Genomic DNA, 26,407 nt, shown 5'->3' on the forward strand with positions numbered 1-26,407 from the left:
TCTTGAGATATATATATATATTTATTTTATTTATTTTTTTAGGTATGCTGTGTAAACAGAAACAGATAACAAACACATAGTGAAGTTTTCTCAAATGTAACTGCAAAATTGGAAATGTACTTTAACACTTGCTGATAAGGTGGGCTGATCTATATTGCCTTGCTATATTGACAACTATACTCTTGACTTAAAAAACAAAAATAACATCAAACAAAACTTTGACCATATCAATTTCCAATATATATATTTAGCATCATTGTTTTCATGCTTTAAAACTTACATTAGGGACAAAGCTGGGTGTCAATGATTTCTCCAAAACGGCATCCCAGTTCATATCTGCCAAGTAAGGGGAGGTCTGAATGTCAGATAAGGAGGAATAGCGACACTCTGGGTCCTTGTTAAGAAGCTGCAAAAAAAAATTCAGTGATCATAAATTACATCAGGATTGTGCAAAGAGCAGTGACCAAGTGCAAAACTGAGGAACTGCTGACAATCAACCAATTTCACATCATTGTACTCATATCAGTCAAGGACAAGGTCAGACAAATGCCCCAAGCCATCACACTTTTCTGAATTGAAAGCTGTAGTGGCAATTTTCTAAGCTGATCTACAGTATCCCAGTATATAGAGTATTTCAAATTAAACTTGCGAAAAAGAGAAACGTGGAAAAATATTGCTGATCTTTTAAGTCTCCTTTGGAAGATTTCTCTTCACCTCCTGGTGAAAATTGTACAATTTTGGACTTCTCATCACTTTGTGTCTCTATGATAATGCTCACCAGGACAAACAAAGGAAAAATCTCAAGAAAGACCTGGCAAAAGTCTGAAACCTTCCCTGTTTTTGCATGAGTGGAAAAACCCTTGTGCGTGCAAAGATGCATTGATGAGCTCCACCAGGACTGAAGGTCAAGCAAAGCTCCTTGAGTGTATCTGTGCATGCGCAGTAATGGCGGTGCAGGATGGGGGAGGAGCCTGTACAGAGCAGGGGTGAAGTTCCACTGTAAGTCTGCATACTGATTGGTCACCGTGCACCTAGAACAAAACACTTTTTTTTATTTGTATTTATCCTGCCTATTTGGGCAAAGCTCACTTAACAAATACTTATTTTTCACCAACACATTTTATTTTGCTACTAAATAATCCTGGCGTTTTTGTTTTTATCCTAGGGTATGCTGCATCTACTTTCCAACATATTAAGAAGTGTTTTCCATATTGTCGAAACAGCTTTGCTTAAAACAGTTGGGCGAGTTGTTTTGTGGAGAGATGTGTCATCTTTATTTAGTGTCTGCTGGATAATCAGGGAACATTTTTCTTTTGTGTTCTCATATGAGTGCGCTGTCAAGGACCGGCTTAAAAAAAATGAGGTATTCTCAAGGACATGCAGCATAAGAAAAATTGCCATATTATGTGACAGCCCTATTAATAGTGATGATATAACTGCTGGTTCTTACTAGCAGCACTTATTCGGCAGACTTGCTCCTTGGTCGTGATGTAAAATGATTGGATGGGCAGAGATAAAACAAAGGAATCCTCAAGTGAACTTTAAAATGTTGCTAAACTCAGGACTCTGCATTCACTATATCTGCTCTCCCACAGTACACACAACATGGAAATGCAATTAATGTAGTAAATATAAACTGCTAAATACTTTTTCTCATCAGCAGTATATAGCAGTCTTGTGATGTCTATCAGTATCCGGCTGAGCACAGGTTAATCTTGTAGGAGGAGTTTTCATTCTGCTCTGGCTGTCCTATGAGGCTGCATGACCCCTGATGCTCTGTCTGGGCAGTGCTGATTGACCCTGTGCTGATCACATGCACCCTCCCAAAGAAAAACTGTCTAGCAATACACACTAAACTGAGCATGTGCAGAGTGACTTCTAGAGCTCTGTACTATTAGCAGATGGATTGAGAACAGTAGATGTAGGTGAGGATGAGAGAGGACCGGATCAAACAGCCTTTTTACACAATGTGGGGTATTAACCCCTTAGATTCCACAGTGAGTATAACCAGCATGCTTTACTGCATATACAGACTGATTTTACTGTTGTGGGTTTAGTAACACTTTAAGGGAAAAATTAGATTTCAAGTTTTGTAGCTCAACATCCTCATCTTGCTGGGGAAAGGACCTTAGGCCAACTGTAATAAATCTCATGAAATAAAGTATGCATCTAGGCAGTGGCAACACAAAAATCGTCTGCACCCAGGGACACCGACCAACACCACCACCCCCCAGCGATATAGAAAAAGACACTCATCTTCAATGCTCTGGACATCCCTGGAATCAGGCTCCACATACACCGTCAAGCAGCCCGCAGTCTCTCTTGGATCCCACCTGGTTCCCATGGAGTGCGTGTCCCTTCTTTCATTCCTTCTTCTGGGGGAGGTGCTGCCCCCCTGAAAAATGCTGCCCTAGGCAAGTGCCTTGTTTGCCTTGTGGTAAATACGCCCCTGCATCTAGGTGCATTTATTTAAAATGTCTTAATTGATCTAGAATTCGTACAGCAAACTTATAGTAGCATTTCAGCATTACAAATGCAAAGCTATATTAGGATCTGGAGCAAGGTAAAATATTGAATATCATGTGGACTCACGGTACAAGGGATGTAAAGTAGTTTAAAGCGGTATTAAACTCAAAACCCAAAAATGTTTTATATTTCAGCTTACCAATTATTAGTTGTGTTGGCTGCATTAGGTTTCTCTTTTTTAGGCTTTTTCCCTGGGTTTTCACCTGGTGATTTGGTCAGTAACACACTTCCTGTATTAGAGTACCTCCACTGTGGATGAAGGAGCACAGGGGGTGCAGCAGACAGCAGCAGTGTCAGTCTGGGACGAGGTTATTGTTAGATGTACTAGCAGATTTAAATACACTAACACATTGAAGCTGAACTTCAGCTAATGCTTTCTAATTAAAGTTAAAGCAAACTGTTTATTTTTCCTTCTGGGATAAAGGTTTTACAAAAATAAATAAAAGCTAATCATTGTAAGCACTCCTGTCGGTGTTAAATGGTTTGTCTAATCCCTGTAACCTGATACATATGGAAGAGAGAGTGTTCTTTTCAAAAACAGCAGAGTTACTGGGTGGATCACCAGATACAAATAGAAGAAAGAAAGCCTTATAAAGAAAACTAATACAGTCATCACACCTAAGAATTGGTAAGCGGCAATATAATAAACGTCTTCTTTTGAGTTTAATTCTTATTTAATATTTAATATTTCTTTCTTTGTTTTGCTTAGGACAAAAGAATACAAATTGTAAAATATATTTTCTTTTTCTAGGTAAAATAAAAATGTAATGCACAATTATTCTTATTCTTGTTAGCCACCATGGAGAGCCATTACACACATTATTTTGGATTCAGTGATGCCATAAGTGGATCTCTGTGCTTTTCTATGCAGGGTGGTGTACATGGCTTCCTGAAAACACCACAGCTCCATGCCTCAGTACTCCTCTCAAGAGACCTCAACTCTGATGAAAGCAGAGGGCTGGGAAAAGTTATATAAATACCAAAAAGCATTGATGGATTGGTATTGGTCTGGAGTCCTAGATAGAGGTTTTGAAGCCATTGGGGGAAAAAACATTTTTCCCTGTTTTTTTCTGGAAAAAACCTGAAATTTTGGAAAGCCAGACTATAGGAAAACATTATGCTGTGATGGTGGAGAACATTAATATGAATAATTTAATGGTTATAAAGATAAACTAATTTGTCAGACAAATGTACCTTCTTACCTGTCAATTAAGGCTTGAGAAGACAGAAACTATCATCTATTGTATCCCAACCAGGGTGTTTTTTCAGTGGGAACGTGGGGGAATGCAGTTCTGGCACCTCCAGCACTTAATGTATGTAATGGCAAGGGGTGCTGGGGTGTGCTGGAAGGTCTATTGATCCTGGCTGGTGGGGGGATCTATTGTCACTGTAGGGAATCTATTTTTGCATGGGGGTCTGTTGTTGCTGGTAGGGGATATATTGTTGCTGGAAAGGATTTACTGTTGGGGGGGGGTTACTGTTGCTGGCTACTGGAGATGTGTTGTTGCTGCTGGGGGTCTATTGTTGTTGGAGTGGTATTTTGTTGCTTGGTTAGTCTATTGCTGCTGGCTGCAGGGGATCTTTTTTTTATAGCTTTTCTTGTTATTAGCAAATTCCATAAAAATTACTTTGCACCACAAAATAATACTTAGCTGTGTATTCTCTATAAGGAGCAGTACTGGGGTGGGTAGGGTTGGAAGCAAGGGACTGCGCTTGGAGGTGGGTAGAGGGATGGGGACTGAGAGGTGATTCAGAAGGGGGAGTTCCTGCACCTAATCTCTGAGGAAAAAAGCCCTGATCCCAACAATCACCCAGGAGGCACAATATGAAGCCCACAAGTAAACTAAACTGGAGCCTTTCCACTGCACTGCCTCCCCTAGTGGCATAAATGCATATTTCTCTTGTTCGAGAACTGCATTGAGAAGTACAGTGTTACTTGAATTGTATTTCAGGAGTTCCTTGTCTTCCGCTAAGAGAATTTGCAATAATGTAGGACTTTACATAAAGTCTCAAATGTTTTATTAAAGTCTTTATATAGTGTTATATAGTGTGAATACCATGTCATAGATATATTATTTATAATTGAAAAAGAACATGTTCTACACTTCTTTCTTTTTCTCCAATAGTTCCGGAAAAAAACAAAAACGGCTTTAAAAACAAAAAGGGGAAAAAAACCTGTTTTTTTCCCCCCAATTTTTCAGTTTTTTTTCCATGCCTTCCCATCCCTAGTTCTAGATAGGGTTTATTTGCATGCTGGCCACCCTACATTATGCTGTAATATAACACCTCCATGATTGAAAGCACTGAAATCCAATGAGATGAAATGTGGACCAGGCACAGTAAGGCTGGATGGCCTACAGTCAGGAAATGTGGTGAGCGCTATCTGACAAGCAGGGGTAATCTATGCTGCTTTCAAAATCCACCTCTAACTGAAGCTGATTCATTACTATCAATGTTCTCTGGGCTCGCTCTCCCAGGCCTAGTGGACAGAAGCAAGGGGGAGTTGGTATCCTCCTATCCCCTCAAAGCACTTTCAGGTCCTTCATTCTCCTCCCTCTCTGTCCCTCTCCTCATCTGCAGCTCACTGTATTCATCTGTTCTCTTCAGTTTTTTTGAGAATTGCTGTGATCTATTGGCCTCCTGGACATCAAGCTTCTTTAATGACTTCTCTGCCTGGCTATCCTTCTTTCTCTCCTCTGAAATTTGCACAATCATTCTCTGTAACTTCAACATCCCTGTTAATCTTAACACTCCTGCTACTTCTATCCTACTTTTGACCTAAAACAATGGACACACACTCCTTGCAACTTCTCTAACATTCCTTTTCCTCTCTCTGATCACTACCTTATTACTTCACAGTCCTCATCAACTCTTTTCTACCTTTAACTCTCTACTTCTTCCTTCATTACCTCAACCCACTAACTCACTCACTGCCCAGGAGATTGCTAATCACTTCAAAAAGAAGACTGATACAATTTGTGAGGAGATCTCCACTGTACAGATATCTCCCTCACCTTACACTCCTTGCCCACCTGCACAATCACCACTTCCCTTGTTTAACCCAGCTACTATAGAGGGAGTCACTAAACTTTTTTCTAGTGCCCACCTAACCACATGCCCCCTGGACCCTGTTCCCTTGAAAATACTTCAGTCACCCTCTGGCTCTATCCTAAACTCTTTAACTCATACAGTCAATCTCTTTCTTTCTACTGACATCTTTCCCAACCCTATAAAACATGCACTAGTCACCCCCATACATAAAAATGCCTCACTGGACCCCACCATTCTTAACAGCCTATGACCCATCTCCTTACTCCCTTTTACTTCCAAACGTCTTGAACGTCTAGTCTACAACCAGCTGAGCTGCCACTTCATCAAGAATAACCTTCTTGATCCCCTCTAGTCTAGATTTTCCCTGCAACACTCTACAGAAACATGAGAATGTAATGTGGACAGTGGGGGAGAATGGCAGAGAATGTAGTGTGGAAAGTAGGGGGAGAGTGTGAGAGAATGTAGTGTGGAACTGTTCTAAAACTCACAAACTACTTACTAACATCTAAAACCAATGGTCACTATTCCGTACTCTTACTCTTGGACCTCTCTGATGTGTTTGATACAGTTGACCACCCCCTCCCCCTCAGAAAACTCTATTTCCCTGGTCTCCATGACTGTACTCTCCATTGGTTCGCATTTTACCTATTTCACTGCATCTTCAGTGTCACTTACAACTCTACTTCCTCCTTTCCTATTCCTTTACCATTAGGGTCCCCTAAGGTTTTGTCCTTGGACCTCTCCTGTTCTTAATCTACACCTCTTCCCTGGGCCAGCTGATAGCTTCCTGTGGTTTCCAATACCATTTCTATGCTGCTGACACCCAAATTTATCTCTCTACCCCTCAGCTCACCCCCTCAGTTTTCTCATGTATCATTGATTTACTAAAAGAAATATCAGACTGGATGTCACACCACTTCCTCAAACTCAATCAATCCGACACTGAGCTCATAATATTTCCTTCCCTACATGCCCCTTCCCCTGACTTCTTTGTCAAAATCAATGGTACAACTATCAGTCTGTCCCAGCATGCCAGGGTTCTAGGGGTGACACTGGACTCTGAACTGTTCTTTCAGGCCCATATCCAATCCCTGTCCAAATCATGCCACCTCAACCTCCGCAACTTCTCCAGAATACACCCCTATTTAACCAATGATACCATAAAGCTTCTAACTTACTCCCTGGTTATCTTTCGCCTCGACTACTGCAACTTCCTCCTTATTGGATTACCTTTACATAGGCTATCCACCTTTCAGTCCATCATAAATGTTGCTCCCAGACTCATCTACCTTACCAGCCATTCAGTGTGTCTAGTACCACTCTATGTCAATCCCTCCACTGGCTTCCGCTCACCCTATGAATAAAATTTAAAGTACTAACAACAACTTACAAAGCCATCCACAACTCTTCCCCCAGCTACATCACTATCCTGGTGTCAGGAATGGACTCACTACTGGTGGTGCTGTGGCTCACTTGCTCTGTGGGCTGCAGTACCAGCTCCTACCAGAGGGTGCTTTCAGCAGCCAGGGTCTCACTCCTGCAATCAAGCCATCACCTGAGGCTAATTGCAGGAGGTCTATTTAAGCAGGACCAGGCCTGCAATAAGTGCCTTGGTGTTTGTTTCCCATAAGCCCCTGTACCTGGTATCCTGTGAATCTTCTGCTGCCGACCTCTGCATTGTTCCTGACCCTGCTGACCGTCTCCTGTTTAACCCCTGGCTTGCATGACTATCCTTCTGCCTGATCCTCTGTACTGCGCTGCCCGTGAGTTACTGAACCCGGCTTGTGACCCTGGCCATTCTCTGCCTGCTTCTCCGGTACCTCGATGCCCGCACGTTGCTGACCTGGCCTGCCTGACTACGCCTTACGCTACCCAGGCGATCCATCCATCCATCCCTCACCGATCTGTCCCTGTTACCAGGTCTGCCAGCCTCTTCACGTCAGGCTCCTTTCCCCGCACACCTGTGACGACGCTCTCTACCATTGCCGGACGTACTCAGGGGTCGCGACCTGGTCTCAGTCTGCTCCAAGTCCATCCCCACCATCAGAGGCCCTGGTGAATAAGCAGATTGGGACTTAGACCCCGTGCCCTGAGGAACCCGTGCTGTGGGCTGCTAGAGACGCCGCCAGGCGGTGCTTAACAGTACCAAACGGCCTACCTGACCATTCCACCTCTCCAGCCCTGACTACACCTGTGTTCCCACACATTTCTGGTCATACCTGGATCTCTAACACCTGGTCTCAAAATATCAACCAAACCACTCTCTTCAGTCCTCCCAAACCTCCTGCTCTCTAGCTGCCTTATCACCACCTCCCATGCTTGCCTCCAGGACTTCTCCCAACCTACGACCATCCTATGGAACTCTCTATACCCCAATCTGTCCAACTATCTCCTAATCTATCCATCCATCTTTAGACAATCCCTGAAAACCCTTCTCTTTAAAGAAGCCTAACCTGCTTCTAACTAATACATTGTGGTTTTACTTTCTCCATCAGCTCATCCCCCACAGTTATTACCTTTTGTATCACTTGACCATCCCCCTTAGATTGTAAGCTCTAATGAGCAGGGCCCTCTGATTCCACTTGTACCAAATTGTATTGTAACTGAAATGTTTGTCTTAATTTTGTAAAGCGCTACACAAACTGTTGGCACTATAAGAACCCTGTATAATAATAATAATCTGACGTTGCAGATTCTGATGCACACTGTGAGAAGATCATAGCATGCAGCAAAATCACAATAAGCTATTTCAGTACAGTACAACTGTGCAAGATTAAAAGTAAGGCTGGAGTTCAGTTTCAATAGTAGGATGAGATGAACTGCTGATTGTAAAAGTTTTTCTGCTCTACATTTTGAGGATAACTTGCTCCACAGTGCCTGCAGCTACAGAGGACAAAACATTTGCACAGTTGCAATTCAGTCTGAATTGTACCCACTAAGTCAGAGTAGTGACCCATCCTACTCTGCTCTGTTCAGAGCTAGACTGTATTGAGTTATAATCAGAGAGAGAAAGTCTGAAGGTAAACAGCTTTTGCTATGCTCTCTCTTTAGAAAATGTTGAGGCCTCATTCACAAGGCATTTTTGTGGCAGTTGAAGCAAGAATCCAGCAGATTCCTGCAGCTGGATTTATAGGCAGATTCAGATAGTTGCAGCTTCTCAGCCTGTACATAGCAATGACAGGATGACAGCAGGCTCCACTGTCAGTGGTGATGATCATCGTTCCAGGGGTAATTGTCTGCCCCTAACTGCAGGTAATTAATCCATCTGCGACTACATCCTAACACCCACTAACAGCTATGACTGCTATTCCGGCCTGTCATTCCTTTGTACAGGCTGAGCACCCACAACTATCTGCATCTACCTCTAACTACAATTTCAGGAATCCACTGGTTTCTTGCCACAGCTGTCACATAAATGACTTGGGAATAAGAACTTAGTGCTCTGTGACTACAACATAAGTGGTGCTCCATATAGTAAAAGATTTTTTTGTAATAAATCAAACTGTATAATCTGTTTTTATTATTTTTTATAAAGATCAAGTTGAACAAATATAAACCTTATACAACATTTACAAACATGCCCCAAACCTTTAAAGTTTCCTTTTAAAGGACAAAATACAGTAAATTACAATTTGAATTATAGGATGGGAGTGCATAACAACATACGTGGATTAACATAATATGTAAACATTTCTGAAACATGTCAGAGCTAGTTATGTTTGAAATGTAGGCAAATGAAATGATTTTCTGTTCAGTCATCCCATAGGAAGATACTGCCAACTGTCACTTTAAATTTCCCTGTAGTCAAAAATGCCAGCTAAATTAGAATGGATGGAGGAAGAGTTGAGCTATATTCTGTAAATGTCAGTTTCCTCATTTAGAGACAGGTCTGTGAAAGCTGGCTGAATTTCTGATTCATGTAAATTCACCAGACTGCACCATAATTTGATGTACATTTCCCCTGTATTTATTATACTCAGGACAGTTTTTGTCAAAATCGAACTTCAGCATAATGAAAAGGGTAAAAATAGCAAAAGTGATGATATGGCCTTCCAGTATGTAAATCCAGGTATTTATTAGGCCTGTGTAGCTTGTGTTGTGCTGAAAGTTAAAAATGTTTTTGCTATAAGCAAGTAAAGAATAAACCATCTTCCTCTCCAACACCAAACTTTACTGACTGTTTTACCAATAATTACTAGTAAGTAATATTTTCTAACAATGACTTATTACCGCCATTATTAAAAATTTGCCTACAAAAGGAATTTTATACCACTTCCACATCGGTGTTCTTTTGTCAGCACTTTTCAAGTGCAACAAAAGCACATGAAATCTGTTCCCCTTTACATACGATGTGATGTGCTACAGGTGCACTGCATTTTGAGAAGTCTATGGGAATGTTCAGTGCCGATCATGTGTGCTTTTAGAAGCTCTGATCACAGTCTTCTGAATACAGGAGAATCAGAGCACACTACAGACTGAGTTACATGAGAACTTTTATGTGGCACACAGTTGCCTTGCTGTTTTTTTCCATTGGAATACTTTGTGGAACTGATATCATTGCTGGCTTACTGAGATCTGGGTTACAGTATTTCTGTAGCAGGAATTGACACTTGCTTACGTATCATATTGTTTACAGCTTCATCTAACATGGTCTATAGGGAAGTTCCATCTGCGCAGTGAGGGAGGACAGGGAGAGGTGTGGAGGGCTGGCCCTTGTCACCTGCATCTCTTTCTGAGATTGGGGGGGGGGGGGGGTGTGGTTGTGTTGGAGGGGGAGGGGAGGAGGGGTCTGCTCTGGGGTCGGATGTCCTCGAGGGGTGCTGGTGGGGAGTATTTGTTGGGATGGGGTTGTACCTTCTGGGGGGGTTTTCTTTGGGGGTGGGGGTGAGGGCAGGCGGTGGGGGTAGGGAATTTATGGGATGTGCATTGTTATGTTTCTTTTTTACATCCAATAAATATATCCTGTTCATTAGCCAAGGTACTGTATCTTTTCCTTCTTGGGATCTCTTTAAGTCTATTGGAAAGCTTCAAACAAGCATCTTCATTTCTGGTGCATTTGGGAGTCAGGAAACCAGAAAGGCACCCTATTCTAAACCTATTTAACCCTGTAAAGAAAAGATCTGCATATTTACCTATTTGGAACCTGCTCAGGTCCAGTGTCAGGATAAGTGTCACTGGAGGCATCTGTGTAGAGGAGGGGCAACCGACAACGGATGCCGCATAGTAAGTCTATGGGTGATGTCATCTCCCAGATATTTCCCAGCCGTTGTCAGCTTTCTCTACTGAACACAGAAGTTGCTGCTGGAGACCGGACCAGAGCAGCTTCATAATAGTTCAGTATCCAGATCTTTCCTTTACAGGGTTACATAGATTAGTCCTAGAATGGGGGTGGGAGTATGTTTAGCATTAGAATACCAGTTTAAAGAAGGTCTGCTTTGCTATTTTTTTAGGAAACATCTAGAAATGTTAATTGTGCCTAAAAAGGATTCTAAAAAATATATTTTTCCTGAATTCCTCTTAATAAAATAGCAGTGCATCTCCTGTACCTAGGCACTCCTGTTCTGTAGCCTCAAATTGGTATGGGGTATCTAGGAACTTTCTGAGACTGACCTGACAATGCCGGAATTGATCTAGTTGCTGGGTCATTGCTGAAATTGTTAAAGGATAAGTTCACCTTTGGGAACATGTACAAGTTCCACCTATTTTTAGGGAGGAACATGTAACATGTTCCCACTGCTGAAGCTGCTGCCCGACCCCCTCCTTGTGACAGCCGTACATTGAAAAGTTCCCCATACTAGCTTTTCAGTTTTTGAAAAAATGTTGAAATTCACAGAGTTATGTGAATGAATGAACTACAAATACTGATATCCTTTGCAGATGTCGGCTACTTCTTCTCAATGTTCTTCCTGTCTGTGGTAAACTGTCTGCTCATAAGGGGTATGAGCACAAAGATTAAACTGACAGTCTGCTGGAGACCTGTATGGCACCAGAGATCCACTGATTACTGGTGCAATGCTTTACAGGCTCCAAAGAAGAAAAAAAAGAAAATTTAAAAATGCACATTTTTTAACCTACAAAAAATGTGCATTTATTATTTTTTTTTAAAAAAGTGAACGTATCCTTTAAATCTCCAGAATTCCCATTCTGAAGATGTAAACTATAAGCAAAGCACAATGTGCTTGAGGTCAGTTTCTCTAAGTCATGTATGCAGAACTGTAAGTCAGCACCCCTGCAGAGAGAATTGAAGGAGGAGTCCCTCATTAAGCGCTGGTGCTGCATCTGCGATGTTTGTAAACACACAACCTTCCTGCGGGAGGTCATTCTTGTGAGTGCTTTGCAATTACTGGAAGTCTAGAGAAGATAAGGCATGGGTGCTGTGTAGGAGCAGAAGAGTCCGATGGAGGATAGGGATGGCCGTAGGTCTCTGGGAGTGCTGCCACTAGCTTCCTGATTGGGGGGGCACCACCAGCAACAGGGGAAAAGTTTAGCATGGGGGGGTGCCTGCTGTAGCCTAGGAGGTGGTCGTAGTGGGCATGTGGAGGGTCTGGACTGGCCAGCAAGGGATACAGGAATATTGGTCACTTACTTGGTTGCAGCCAGATACACTTGATGTTTCATGAAAATGGTAGGGGATAGATAGATGTCAACTAACATACGCAGTTGTTGTTACTGCAATGGTGTACACACAACGTACCTGGCTCCCACCTATCTACCATTCCCATGACACCAACAGTGCACTTGGCTGTCACCTACAGGTGACTCTATTAATGTAAATGGGATGGTGGATAGGCAGTAGCCAGGTGCACTGTCATTGTCAATCGAATGGTCTGCAGAACTTTATTTAAGCCCCTCCACCTTTTAACAGAATTAACAGCACCCTAAATTCAGTGTGTCCTGCTTTGCTGTACCCTCTGATCTGCCCCAATCTCAGGAATTAAAATTTCCACATGTTCCCAGGTATGGATCTGCTGTGTGAGTAGCATTGCCTCATAGGATCTGAAGTGACATATGTTCTCTTCGCTGTACCTGAGTACCTGCAGTGCAAGGATCTCCCTGCTACTGCTTTATTCATTCTGCGGGTCTATGCTTTGTGTACTTCTCCTGAAGCTTCTTGAATATTCCCCTGACAGTCATCAGATCAAAAGACATCAGGGGGAGCTTAGAAATTAGGAAGCAAACCCTGTTTCTCAGTCAAGATGGCCACTTCCACACAGAGACACAGTGCTAAATAAGGCACGGTAAGCAGTAATGGGGAAAGATCAGCTGCAGGGGACCACAGGCCACCATGGTTTCTAGTCCTTTGCCCTCTGCCTGAAAATTCTGAGCATAGCTGTCACAGTTTAGGTCCTCTTTATAGTGAATCCATTCACGTATTTACATGTAATGAATAATAATAATATACTCACATAGCTCCAGAAGTCAATGAGGGCTTATTTTAAAGTTAATTTACTGCTTGTTATACGTAGGTTTATACTTAAATATTCATAACCTGGCCACAGATTCATTTTAAGGGGCTATTGCTATAGGGTTTTCATTTATTTTTTTAGTTAAGCTTTTTCATCAAGCTGCTTAAGTCTGCAACCTTTACTTAAAGGACAATTTCTACAGAATAAAGTCCTTGGGGAAAAAGAGTCCCTATTGATTTTGTTTGTGTAATGTCACAGATGTGCTTGCAGATAACAGTCACCTTGATGGGTTCCCTTAAACATATTACCACTATAGTTGGTTACTGATATTCAGCAACTGCTGTACCAAAGCTAGCATTACCTTTTTGAGTAACGCCACCATGTTTTTACACCATGTTGATGAATAATGCACTCTTTCAATCTTGAACATATTAAGGATGTCATCTATTGGAGTTGTAGAGTGAATCTCATAAGGCCTCTAGAAAAATAGGAACATAAACAGATGATTGCAGTGAGAACAATTTTTGAATATATTTATTTAAATATATTAGGTTCTCATCAAAATACAGTTCACAATTAAACACATTAAAATATCAGTCATTACTTTTTTATTTAGGCTTCCAGGTCAAAAAAGTGACAAAGTTCTTGGAACCCTTTCATACCAGTAAGTTGCAAGAACCCACTCATTACTGTAACAGACAGTAATGCACATTATGTGCTTTGATGTACTGCCTTTCATTCTGAATGGCACCCCAATGAACCTTCATTGTAGCGTAATGTTTTAGGCCGGCCATAGAATTGGATCTTGACCGGATCAGCAAGGACCAAGCAAGATTCGATGCATTTATGGGCAAGCTGGTTGTACTGAAGTAGATCCCTGATACTTCACCACATACAGGAAGGGGGCCTCATAGAGGAAAGGGGCTATTCAAGCTGGTTACAGAGCCTCAGGAGCAAGGATTTGTGTTCTAAAACACCATAAAATAGTACTGCATGCTCTTTATACATGGGAGTTTCCCAACCTAATTGTCACACTTATAGGAAAAGTCGGAAAACTGAGATTCAGTTCTTACACCAATGCCTTGCTAAACTCTGGGAGACACAAAATAGTTGGTCTGTTTTAGTCTTTACGAGTCAAAATTTGATGGACCAAATATTTCCTTAGTTTTTCATGATCATACATTTAGATCATTTAACACAGATAATGATATTTATATATTTGTTTTTGTCTTTGATAGATACAGCCCTGTTTTTAAATGATCAGAACACAACAAAATGGATTAACTACTAGGTGGTTGGTTGAAGAAGTAGTAACCTTATCAAAATTCAACCCCTATGTTTTACTTTTTCAGTAAATAACAGAAATGTGGGCAGAAATATTTGAATCTTTATCTTAGCTACTCTTCCCAAAAAAGTAGCTTATTCTACATTCCCAAAGTTGTGCTGACAGTAAATCCTTTAAATTAGGCCAGTTCACATTTTCTGATATCCCAGTGTTAAAATACAATACAATAACTTCTGAGGTCCATATGAGTGAACATTTTTATAAAATAAATAGACAACTTTAACTCTGTTTAATTGTTTACAATTTTTAGATTATAGCCACATAGTTTTGAGCTAGAAGGATACAAATGGTACGGACACTAAATCAATAGTTTAAAGTGTATTTCCACTTTTGCAGCCAAGTTGGGATAATACCTACTTTATATTTGATACATGTTCCCATTCACATTGCATGACTTAAAATCAATGCTTCTTACTGTATTGCTTGCTTTCTACTTGCTTGAAGATCCTACCTAGCTTTCCCATTCTATAAAATGTTAAGGAGGGGACTGGTGTAAGGTTTCCCATAATTAAAGTGATACTAAAGCTTAATTTTTTTTTTTTTAATAAAATAGCAAGAAGGTCATACTTACCTGCTCTGTGCAGTAGTCTTGTTTCAGGTCTCTTGTGGCTCTCCTGGATCCTCCCCCTTGAGCAGTGCACCCAGTGAAAGCCACTTTCCCTGGGGGCATCGCTGCATGCTCGATCTCTAGCTGCTGCTATATGCGTCCATAAGACCCCCCTACTCTCTCCTCATTGGCTCACTCACTGTGATTGACAGCAGCAGGAGCCAATGGGCTCCAGTTTCTGTCTCAGTCAATGAGGAGGGAGAGTCCCCATACAGCCGAGGCTATCATGAACATCGCTGGATCAGAAGGGGCTCAGTAAGGATTGAGGGGCTGGGGGGACCACTGCACACAGAAGGTGCTTTACCTTCATGCATAGAATGCACGAAGGTAAAAAAACTTTGAGCCTTTAGAACCACGTTAACACTGTCTGTACTGTGCTGGCAGATCTCATTATCAATTGTATACAAGATGCCCCGATGTCTATCCTAACAATCAATTAAAGATCTCAAGGCCTGGGATGCTATATGGTATGTTAATGCATGACGAAACGCGTTAGAAAAGCCTAGGTGGTGTGAGCAGAGTTACTCAGTGCCAGAGTCCAGCAGCATCTGCACACAGAGCAACCACTCATTATATTTGGACATGAGACGGCGCTGTTGTTACTATTTGCAGTTATACTGGACTGATTGTGCTTCTTTGCCTTTTACCTTTTACCAAATGTGAGTATACATGTTTGGCTTCAATTAAATCTCTTGCATAAATGGTGTTACACTATGTGAGACCTTTTCTTCTTAAAGGTGAAATATACCCCTGGAAGCCCGAGATAGCAGCCCACACAGGCAATGGAGGATGACTCCCCATGGTTGTTTGAGCTTACATGCTTACCTTGAGAAAGACAGGCATGTTATTCTGGTGAGTGCAAGTCCTTGTGTCTGGTGAAGGGGATCACAGTTGATTTAAAAGCAGTTATCTTGAATGTAAAGAATATCCACAGGGTGAATTTTCTTTTTTTCTTTTTTTTTTTTACTTGGAACATTATCTGCACTAGCAAGAAGCAATCTTCTTCGTTTTGGCATTTTGGGAGTTTCACTAAATATAGCCTGTGTTTGTATATGGATATGATTTTATTATCTGAGCACTTATATGTATTTTTGTGGACAAGATTAAAAAATGGACATGCTATTTTATGTTTGATTTTATTTTTTTTGCACAAATTTACTGACGTGAGACTATAGCGCTCTACTATGTGAAGTTTTTTTGGGCTTCATACTATATAGGTTGTTTGGGTTTTTAAGTATAGCAGCTTTGTTTCTCATTTTTTCATCTGTTTAATGTAATTTGTTTTTAACAAACATTTGTAATAATAGGGGACATTATTTTTTTTAGCACAGAGTGGGATGATTGTTATATTTTTACTGCTCTGTTTTGAATATTTATTTTCAATATATATTTTTGACAAAATACAACATAAGGCAAATGTGTAATTTTTCCACACAATGTACAAAAGGTTTGTCAACATTAAAGTAGCTTGTTGAGAATATTCAAATACTTTAATGTCCATAGACTGGGCACAGGTACACTTTATTTGCCTGCATGTACTATTTTATTCCTCTTAATTTGAGTGTTCTTTTGGACAGCTGGCATTTGCATCTCTAATAGTAATGGGCAGGGGCAGACTGACCATTTGGAAATTCGGGCAGTGCCCGAGGGCCTGGGGTCAGTAGGGGGTGCCATGAGATGCCCCTGGTACCTTTTTCATAGGCTTTTTTGAGTTTGGGCAAGGACACATGGGCCCCATGATCTCCTATTGCCCGGGGGCCCCATGAGTTGTCAGTTTGCCCTTGGTAATGGGTGAATCTGCTATGTTTGATTTCTTCAAGGGGTTGCAAATCTCACTTAAAATTCAACAAACCTGAATCCCACTATAGTTTATGATGTGCAAATCTTGATGTTAAGTTCTGGCCATTTTTAGAGCTAGATGGCAATCTTTGGCCAAAAAAAGAGATGGCAATCTGGGTCCTGCCACGAGGGAGTTGTACCAATGCAAACCCCCCCCCCCCCCCCCCCACAAAATAAAAACCTTGTAATGAGGAGAGGTCTTTTTCATGTGGCTCCAAGGACAACACTGGAAATACACAAAACCTTTCAATAAAATGCTTTGTGGATGTCTTAATACTGTTCCTGGTAGCTTATATATGGTTGTGAATTTTTTTTTTTCTTTTAAAATTAGCTGGACTTACATACAGCACCCAGCATTTCACATAAAATGAAGGCCCCATTACCATACAAAAACACAATATACCCCCTAAATAAATAAAAACTAAAAAAATACGACCCCCTGAAATAAGAGAAATAAAATCCCATTTTGTTAAGAGGGAAGCCGTACAGCAGAAAGAAAAAGTTTGCTATGAATGGGACAGCAGCTAAAAGGGACAGCTGACACAAACCGTGAAAGTGTTTTTCCAACATGTCACTAGTACCTTGTGTAGATTTTAAGACCAACAATAATTAGGAATGTAGAACTACCCCCTTAGGAGTTGCTGAAGATGTGGGTCCCCCTATAGTCCTGCACAGTCAAGCAAGATACATTCCCCTCCAGACTTGCACTCGAGACAGTAAACAGTTCTTAAATGTGTATTTTTTGGATTTTATTAGGGGATTTGAACTTGGATGGGGATGAGGGATACATGGGATGCCCAATGTTAAAATGAGGACAAGTTCCTGGAACTAGAAGTGCTCAGAAGGGTTTTTCTTCTTGGAGAGCTATCCATCCTCTCCTGGTGTACCACCCTAAATCCCAGATAGTCCTCTTCTATCAAGCTGTCTGTAAGAATACCTGGACCAAGGGGATCTAGAGGCTGCAGCTTTAAAAAACAGTCCAGCTGAGGGCTAGTTAGGTTTCCCACCCAAATGTCCCCTCCCCTATTCCAGTCCAGGGGGTGTAGAAGTACTCACTATCCCTCTTCTGCAAGCTGCAGGTTGGTAGCTGCCTTCAGGCCTTCTGCTGAGTTGGCTCCTTCCTTAGCTCCAAAGATAGTCCTCTCTCCTTCCTCCATCTGGCCCCTTCCCTGGGCCTCCTCCCAGGCTCCACACTCCAGCTCCTGCTCTCAAATCTTGCACCCGAACTCTCCTGCTACTGAGCAGGCTCATTCACTGTTAAATGCTGTCCTGACCTCATGCCAAACCTTCTGCTTGAAGATTGGCCAAGATCCCTTAAGAGTGCAGACCAGCTCCTCCTCACCCCTGCCCACTGAGTTCTAGAGACTTCTCCAAGTCTCTAGACGAGGGGGAGGTATCAGGGAACTGATCTGCAGAGCCTCTTAGCCCTAAGCCAATTTTGACCCCTATGACTATCGGTCCCGGCTGCTGCTCAGCCTCCTAATAGAATTTATGCTTATTTATATTTTTGAACCACTTTAGCATGAAAGGCAGGATCTACCAAAAAATATTGTATAATCTTACATTCGGCCCAGTAAAACACAATATAGTGAATAATATCATATGACATATGAACGTGCAGCCTTACCCAACCCCTCAGGAGTTCATAAGCTGTAATTCCTAATGACCACCAATCCACAGGATAGGAATACCCTGGTCCCACTTCCATGAAAGACTGAAACACTTCTGGTGCTTAAATACAAAAGAGATTTTCAAGGTTAACATTCTGTGTTTAAAATGATAACATACATTTAGATATACATGCATCATAGGGTGATTTCAGCCACTGCAAGACTTCCATTTACCATAATACTGTAGGCATGTTATTAAAGAGACCTCATCTACCAACATTATAATAGTTATCTCATACAAAAACCTTTGACTGCCCAAGATGACTTTTGAATTACTTATTGCTTTTAAAAATAGGTACATATCATGAATCACCAGGGGTGGACTGACCATTTGGAAACTCGGTCACTGCCCGAGGGCATGGGGTCAGTAGAGGGCCCCATGAGATGCCCCTGGTACCTTTTTCATAGGCTTTTTTGAGTTTGGGCAAGGACACAGGGGCCCAATGGCCCCCTATTGCCCGTGGGCCCCATGAGTTGTCAGTCCGCCCCTGTGAATTACTTCTTATTAAGGCTTTGAGGCAGTAAAAGTCAAACTAGACATAAAAATGGAAAAGACAGCTAAATAATTAATTGTTTGACACAACTAGGCAGGGACATAGCCCATAATATTCAATCAGTGGTTTATTTTTATTTTCTGACACTAAAAAATTACTGAAATTACTATTAAAAGCAAACAATTATTTAAATGAGCACCAGTGTATTTATGTGATTTGTGTCATTTTGATAATATTCTTCTAGGGATCTGTGTATAAGCTCTCACATAAGAATAGCAAAATGAGAGTATTAAATAACCTACACAAATATTAGACTATTTCTAGGTAAAAGATTGAATTCATAGAAGAATCTTGTTATCCAGTGGCCATTTTCTGATTTTCATACCATCCATGTTAGTGCTTGTTACTCATATCTGGAAAAAATGTGGAACCATCTTATGACTCATTTTTAATGTATGTTTTGATAGAATTGATAAAATACTGGAGAATAAAAGGTAGCACATTTTTGCTGGGAATTTCTTAAAGTATATGTTACCCCAACATTTCACATTCCTCATTTTGTGTCTGTTGTACCATGTACTTGTGTTACAAAATTATCCTGTTCTCTATGTATTGCTTCCTTTGTGTGCAATGCCTGGTGATCATGCCAGTTCTACTGCGTTCCACTGACCACACTAGGCATGAGAGCACATCCATCCCTGTGTGATCAGTATTCAGGCTGTACTGAAGATGATCAAGACTTCTGCTGACACATCCCCTAGTACCTCTCCAAGCCACATATGCAGCTGAGAACAGAGATTATATGATCACTTGCAAAAAAAAAGATATTTATAATTTTTCTTTAATATGTATAAATGTTTTGCCTTTCATTTCTTTTTTAAACTGAATTGGTTGTTGTACGAGGTGAGGGTTCACATATGCTTTAAAGAAATCCAGGAGAAAACAAAATCCCATGCAGTGGGACTGTGCATAGGTTAACTGCTCGTTTTTGTCTAGGAGTGAGGAAAGCGGAGATATACTTACCTAATCTCCTGATCCTCCGAGCACAAGACCAGTCCCTGCTGCTCCCCCCCTCCAACGCTAGTGGTCTTGTGCATGAACTGTTCCTGACATCACGCCCATAGATTGGCTCTGGACATTAGGATGTCAGGAACAGTCCACCGCTAGACGTAGGGGAGTGCAGTTTTCCAGAGGATCGAAGGATCGGATAAGTATAGCATTTTTAGGGAAAAAACGAGCACAGCCCCACTGCATGGGGAAAAAAATCCCTGAGTTCTGCTTTAAAGCTGCAGACAAATTGCTGAGAGATTTTATATTTTTAACTGTTAAACCTTATAGAAAATGTTCAGCTTAAATACAGAAAAAAAATGTTTCCAAGCAGCTATAATGGCTACTGTGTACATATTTTATTTTGTAGCCAGTCCTTGCTGCTGTCAGTCATGACATGTACCTGGAACAGTTACTATTTTCAGCCTGATTTAAAAGTTCAAAAGGTGTGCCAATGATAACTGGAAGTGTCAGTCCCCATAAAGAACTTCAGTTATTAGAGGAAGCTGGGGAAGTGACTCACCCACCGGCACTCCTGTCCATCAGCAGGATTCCTGGCTCTATAAGCGTTCATAGATTTTCACTCTGTTTACTGCACTCAGATCCTTCTGTGATGGAGGCAATGGCTAGACTGACATGCAAACTCACGAGTGACAGTATGCCAGTATTCCTGACTGGTTCATCCAGTTGCCCTCCACCCAAACCAAAAAATGTCAAATTGTGGTGGACCGATCATTAGTTACAAATGATGTTTAGAGGTAGTTATACATAGAATCGGGTCCACTAGGTACAGGAGGGTCACACCTAAAATGGCAGGGGCAGAGAAGTCCACTTTTTTATATATAGTCATTGATTGCACATTTCTCTTTCCACATCAGCAAAAATACATCCATCTAATATAATCTTATTTATACTCCGGGGTTGATCTCCTAAAGAAGTAAAGCATGTTCACTTTTCAATGTGAAATTTATTTTACCTTTTTGAATAAGGTAAACCTGTGGTCACTTTTAGCAAATCATGTATCAAATAATGTGAAAGGAGAATGAAACACAATAAGATTTTTGCTTATGCATATATGAATTAGGGATGCACCGATATCGGTACCGGACTGTGCACCAGTGCACAAAGCAAGGTCCATAAAGACATGGATGAGATTTGGGGTGGAGGAACTTGACTGGCCTGCACAGAGTTCTGCAAAGGGTGGGCCAACTCAATATTGAACCCTACAGAGTAAGAATAGGATGCCATTAAAGTTCACGTGCATATATTTTGAATACATAATTAAATTTTTGTAAAATCTAAAAGATGATGTTATGCCAAGTAAATAGATACCAAAGATATCATGCTTTAAAATTGCGCACGCCCGTGTAACGGCGACAAATGGTGTAAATTTTACTATTAATAGGTGACGCTTTAAAAGCCTTTACAGGTTACCACTTTAGATTTACAGAGGAAGTTTACTGCCCACGATCTGATGATCACAACGATACCTCACATGTGTGAGATAATTGCTGTTTTTTGTGCATGAGGGACCCCGTTGTGTGTTTTCACCTTTGAGCCTGAGGGGAAGGGGGGGGGTGAGCACTTTTAACTTTTTTTATTATTATATTTTTATGAAGGGATCTGGAGCCTATGAGACCCCATATTTATTCTCTGCACTTTAAAGCATTCAAAACACCAAGTTTTTGAATGCTTTCAGATTTTTAAAAATGGTGTTTGAAGTTTCCGAGTAAACCAGAAGTGATGTCAGGTCATCATTTCCGGTTTACAATAAAGGAGAGCCAATCAAAGCCTATTCCAGCTTTTTTTGACTCTCTGGCCAGCAGATGCACCAGCTGGTCGCTTGGGACTCCTGGTGAGATGGGAGATCCAAAGTGAGCAGCAGAAGGCTCCAGGGAGGGGTGGATGTTCCCTTCCACTGTTTGTACAAGACAGCCATCCACCAGCTCTAAAAAACGATACTGGGGCAATGCCTGCAGCTGCAAGCATCACTCTGGTACAACTGCCAAAAGTCTAATGATGTACAAGTATGTCGCTGGTCCAGAAGTGGATATAGTTACGAGAGGCATCCATGTCATACCGGGACTTTTGAGTTTATATAATAAAAGAACAAATTTCAAGGAGTGGAAACTGCATTTATTTTTCAACATCCTCCCCTGCTACATGTATACACTTGTCCCAGCATTTAACTAATGTCTAGAAAGCTTCAGCATAGAAAGATTTTTCAGTACACCTGAACCATCCTAGGAAATCCTGCTTCACTTAGTCATCATTGTGTTCACCATTCCCACAGAAAGATTTGTCTCTTGTGCAATTTTCACAAATGTTCACAGGAATGACTGTTGTGGGCTGGGAACCACCATGGCTGGGATCGTCACTGAATATGGCCATCAAATTTCTTACTGCAGCTGAGCGTCTCATCACTGTTTTGTGCATGAAATCGTCTGTAGATATCCCCACGCTGTTCCATGCACGCACCAACACTGTTGTCTGTTTCTAAACTGGCCCGCAACATGTGTATCAGTAATAGGACACACTTGACACTTACCACTCTGTGTGTAGTAGTGCCACTCTGCGCTGGATCACCTACATGTATGTGCTCCAGTATTTCCGGGTGGAAATGCCCGCCACCCCATCTGTGCTGTCATTTGGCATAGCATAAGTCCATCAGCAGGTCCTGGCCAATGATTTATAGCTGGGACCTGCTGATCAGCTTAGCAAATGACAGCACAGAGCCCTGTGTTTACTAACAACACAGGACTCTGTACAGAGAGCAGAGATGTGGCTGTTTTTTTGTCCCTGCAAAGCAGGGAGATAAAATAGTCACATCTCTTAGTAATAGCAGCACACATTGCACATTGTTAGGCACAGAGTTAACCCTTTGATTGCCCCTAGATGTTAACCTCTTCCCAGCCAGTGTCATAACTACACTGACAGTGTATAGCATTAATACTAGTATTCGTGTCACTGGAGATGTCAGTGTTAGTAAGTTCCCACCAAGTGCCATATTGCCTGCTATCACAGTCACAATATAAGTCGCAGTCGACCGCCATTACTAGTAAAAAAAAAAAAATAGATAAAAATTCCAGTATACAGTTGAAACTCAAAAAATTAGAATATTGTGCAAAAGTTCATTTATTTCAGTAATGCAACTTAAAAGGTGAAACTAATATATGAGATAGACTCATTACATGCAAACCAAGATAGTTCAAGCCGTGATTTGTCATAATTGTGATGATTATGGCTTACAGCTCATGAAAACCCCAAATCCACAATCTCAGAAAATTAGAATATTGTGAAAAGGTGCAATATTCTCGGCTCAAAGTGTCCCACTCTAATCAGCTAATTAAGCCATAACACCTGCAAAAGGTTCCTGAGCCTTTAAATGGTCTTTCAGTCTGGTTCAGTAGGAATCACAATCATGGGAAAGACTGCTGACCTGACAGTTGTGCAGAAAACCATCATTGACACCCTCCATAAGGAGGGAAAGCCTCAAAAGGTAATTGCAAAAGGAGTTGGATGTTCCCAAAGTGCTGTATCAAAGAACATTAATAGAAAGTTATGTGGAAGGGAAAAGTGTGGAAGAAAAAGGTGCACAAGCAGCAGGGATGACCGCAGCCTGGAGAGGATTGTCAGGAAAAGGACATTCAAAAGTGTTGGGGACTTTCACAAGGAGTGGACTGAGGCTGGAGTCAGTGCATCAAGAGCCACCACACACAGACGGATCCTGAACATGGGCTTCAAATGTCGTATTCCTCTTGTCAAGCCGCTCCTGAACAACAAACAACGTCAGAAGCGTCTTACCTGGGCTAAAGAAAAACAGACCTGGTCTGTTGCTCAGTGGTCCAAAGTCCTCTTTTCTGATGAGAGCAACTCATTGCATCTCATTTGGAAACCAAGGACCCAGAGTATGGAGGAAGAATGGAGAGGCACACACTGCAAGATGCTTGAAGTTCAGTGTGATCTTTCCACAGTCTGTGTTGATTTGGGGAGCCATGTCTGCTGGTGTTGGTCCACTGTGCTTCATTAAGTCCAGGGTCAACGCAGCCATCTACCAGGAGATTTTGGAGCACTTCATGCTTCGTTCCAGAGACGAGCTTTATGGGGATGCTGACTTCATTTTCCAGCAGGATTTGGCACCTGCCCACACTGCCAAAAGCACCAAAACCTGGTTCAATGACCGTGAGATTATTGTGCTTGATTGGCCAGCAAACTCGCCTGATCTGAACCCCATAGAGAATCTAAGGGGCATTGCCAAGAGAAAGATGAGAGACATGAGACCGAACAATGCAGAAGAGCCGAAGGCCGCTATTGAAGCACCCTGGTCTTCCATAACACCTCAGCAGTGCCATAGTCTGATAGCTTCCATGCCACGCCGCATTGAGGCAGTAATTTCTGCAAAGGGGCCCAAACCAAGTACTGAGTACATATGCATGCTTATACTTTTCAGAGGTCCGATATTGTTCTATGTACAATCCTTGTTTTATTGATTGCATGTAATATTCTAATTTTCTGAGATTGTGGATTTGGGGTTTTCATGAGCTGTAAGCCATAATCATCACAATTATGACAAATCACGGCTTGAACTATCTTGCTTTGCATGTAATGAGTCTATCTCATATTAGTTTCACCTTTTAAGTTGCATTACTGAAATAAATGAACTTTTGCACGATATTCAAATTTTTCGAGTTTCACCTGTATTTACCACCATTTTTAGATGCTATAACTTTCACACAAGTGAAAAACAAACATTTCTAATCAATGATGGGAGAATCATGTGAGAAATATAATCAAAAATGAAATGAGCATGAGCTGTAACCTGGAAACAAAAGAAGATTCCTGGCCACGAAAATTCTTTTCAATAGCAACATGAAGCGGAATTAAAGGGTTGGTTGGATGGTGGTACCATCGGATTACAAAATGCACAAAATGTTTCTGATTTTCTAAAGAAAATTCTTTTGGAATTCGAACCATGTATGGACTGCATTATATTACAATGCAAAACCTGCTTGAAACAAACAAAAACCCATTGACACAGACCCTAAATAAATTATATATATCCATTGAAGGGATATATATTGTATTTACCTTGAATTATCATTTATTCTATTGCAAATTCAGGGCTTAGAAATATCAAAGCAAAGAAACATTGGATATATAGAAAATGTATTATAAAGAACTGTGTGGGTGGCTAGGGCTCCATAATGATCACGTATGTACACATCTGGTACATGGCGCTGCGTAAGAACAGATAATGGATCTTTCACACTTTCCCCTGACCCTGCACAGAGCGAAGATGGTGATGGAGTTAAATGTTTCAGAACACTAGACTAATGTGAGAGTTTTTCTGTTTGCACACAGCTTAGTGGATGTGCAGCCTTATAGTCTACGTCCCCCATCATGACATGCAATCACCATGGCTGCTATTCAGCCCTGACTGATAAGTATCATGTAATGTGACAGCAGGCATAGTGGTAACAAACATAACTGTCACTTACTGTACTTGTCTTCAGACAACAGTGAAAATGTTTTGCTATATTTAAGGGAAGACATTTGCAAAAAATGAATGCTCAAAAACATAATATCATTTATATACCAGCTGGGTATTATATGTCGGGCTGAAGCACAGGAACATTTGTCTGTGCTGCTCAGCTGACAGTTCATTCTAATTCAGTAAAAATTCATTTCTTTAAGCTCTATTTTGTTGGCAATGGCCACAGCTGACTTTCCGTAAGTTTAATGAATAAACATTCAGTGAGCACTGGGTGTATGGTATACATCGTCAAAACGTGTTAATGCTTGTAGTATCTGTTCCTTTATTGGCCTTAAAAAGGAGAATACAATCAATGTGTTTTGGGAGTTTGGGGCAACAGTGGTCCAAATTATATGATTTTCCTTTTGGGTCCAAGTGTTTCCTTTTAGCATCAAGTGTTTTGTTAATTTATGCATATTATAGGATGTGTTACAGAATATTAGGGCTAGTAAATCCCTTTGATAATGTGCATGCGCATGAAACGCATCAGGGAGGAGACTGTCATACTGACGGCACTGAATGTAGATATCCTCCTGCGCTTTAATAGATGATAATAAATCTACTTATAGCTGCTGCCACTCAACTTAGACCAATAAGTGTATACTCAAAATATATGTGAACAGTGAAGCGCTATAACAATCTAATCTAACGCTGGTGCAATACTACCATACTAAATTAATATTGCCAACATAATAGTGCTCAGTGGAAAATCCAAAATTAGAAAATATTTTTGAACAATGCAAAGTGAACAAACCATTAAATAAAGTGAACATCCAAAAAGTGATAGTGATTATTCAAAATTATAAGAATAGCATCACGTGTTATTTATATACCACCCAATTATAAATAATAAATAACAATATATAATACAGCAAAAATCATCTGTGAA

The 26,407-nt window shown here is 41.0% G+C and overlaps 1 protein-coding gene across 1 annotated transcript in view; it reads right to left on the reverse strand.

The window, feature by feature from the left end:
* The window catches only part of STK32B (serine/threonine kinase 32B), a 359,309-nt gene that overhangs the window by 75,457 nt on the left and 257,445 nt on the right, over window positions 1-26,407 (reverse strand). The window contains exons 7-9 of the mRNA XM_089677397.1: window positions 18,402-18,505; window positions 13,345-13,461; window positions 281-406 (exon numbers count right to left, since the gene is read on the reverse strand). Of these exons, the coding sequence (XP_089533523.1) occupies window positions 281-406; window positions 13,345-13,461; window positions 18,402-18,505 (347 nt within the window). The remainder of the gene's footprint in view (window positions 1-280; window positions 407-13,344; window positions 13,462-18,401; window positions 18,506-26,407) is intronic.

This window comes from Staurois parvus, unplaced genomic scaffold (assembly GCF_062004578.1).
Source record: "Staurois parvus isolate SC_StPar_1 unplaced genomic scaffold, SC_StPar_1.0 ptg000186l, whole genome shotgun sequence".
Taxonomy (NCBI): Eukaryota; Metazoa; Chordata; class Amphibia; order Anura; family Ranidae; genus Staurois; species Staurois parvus.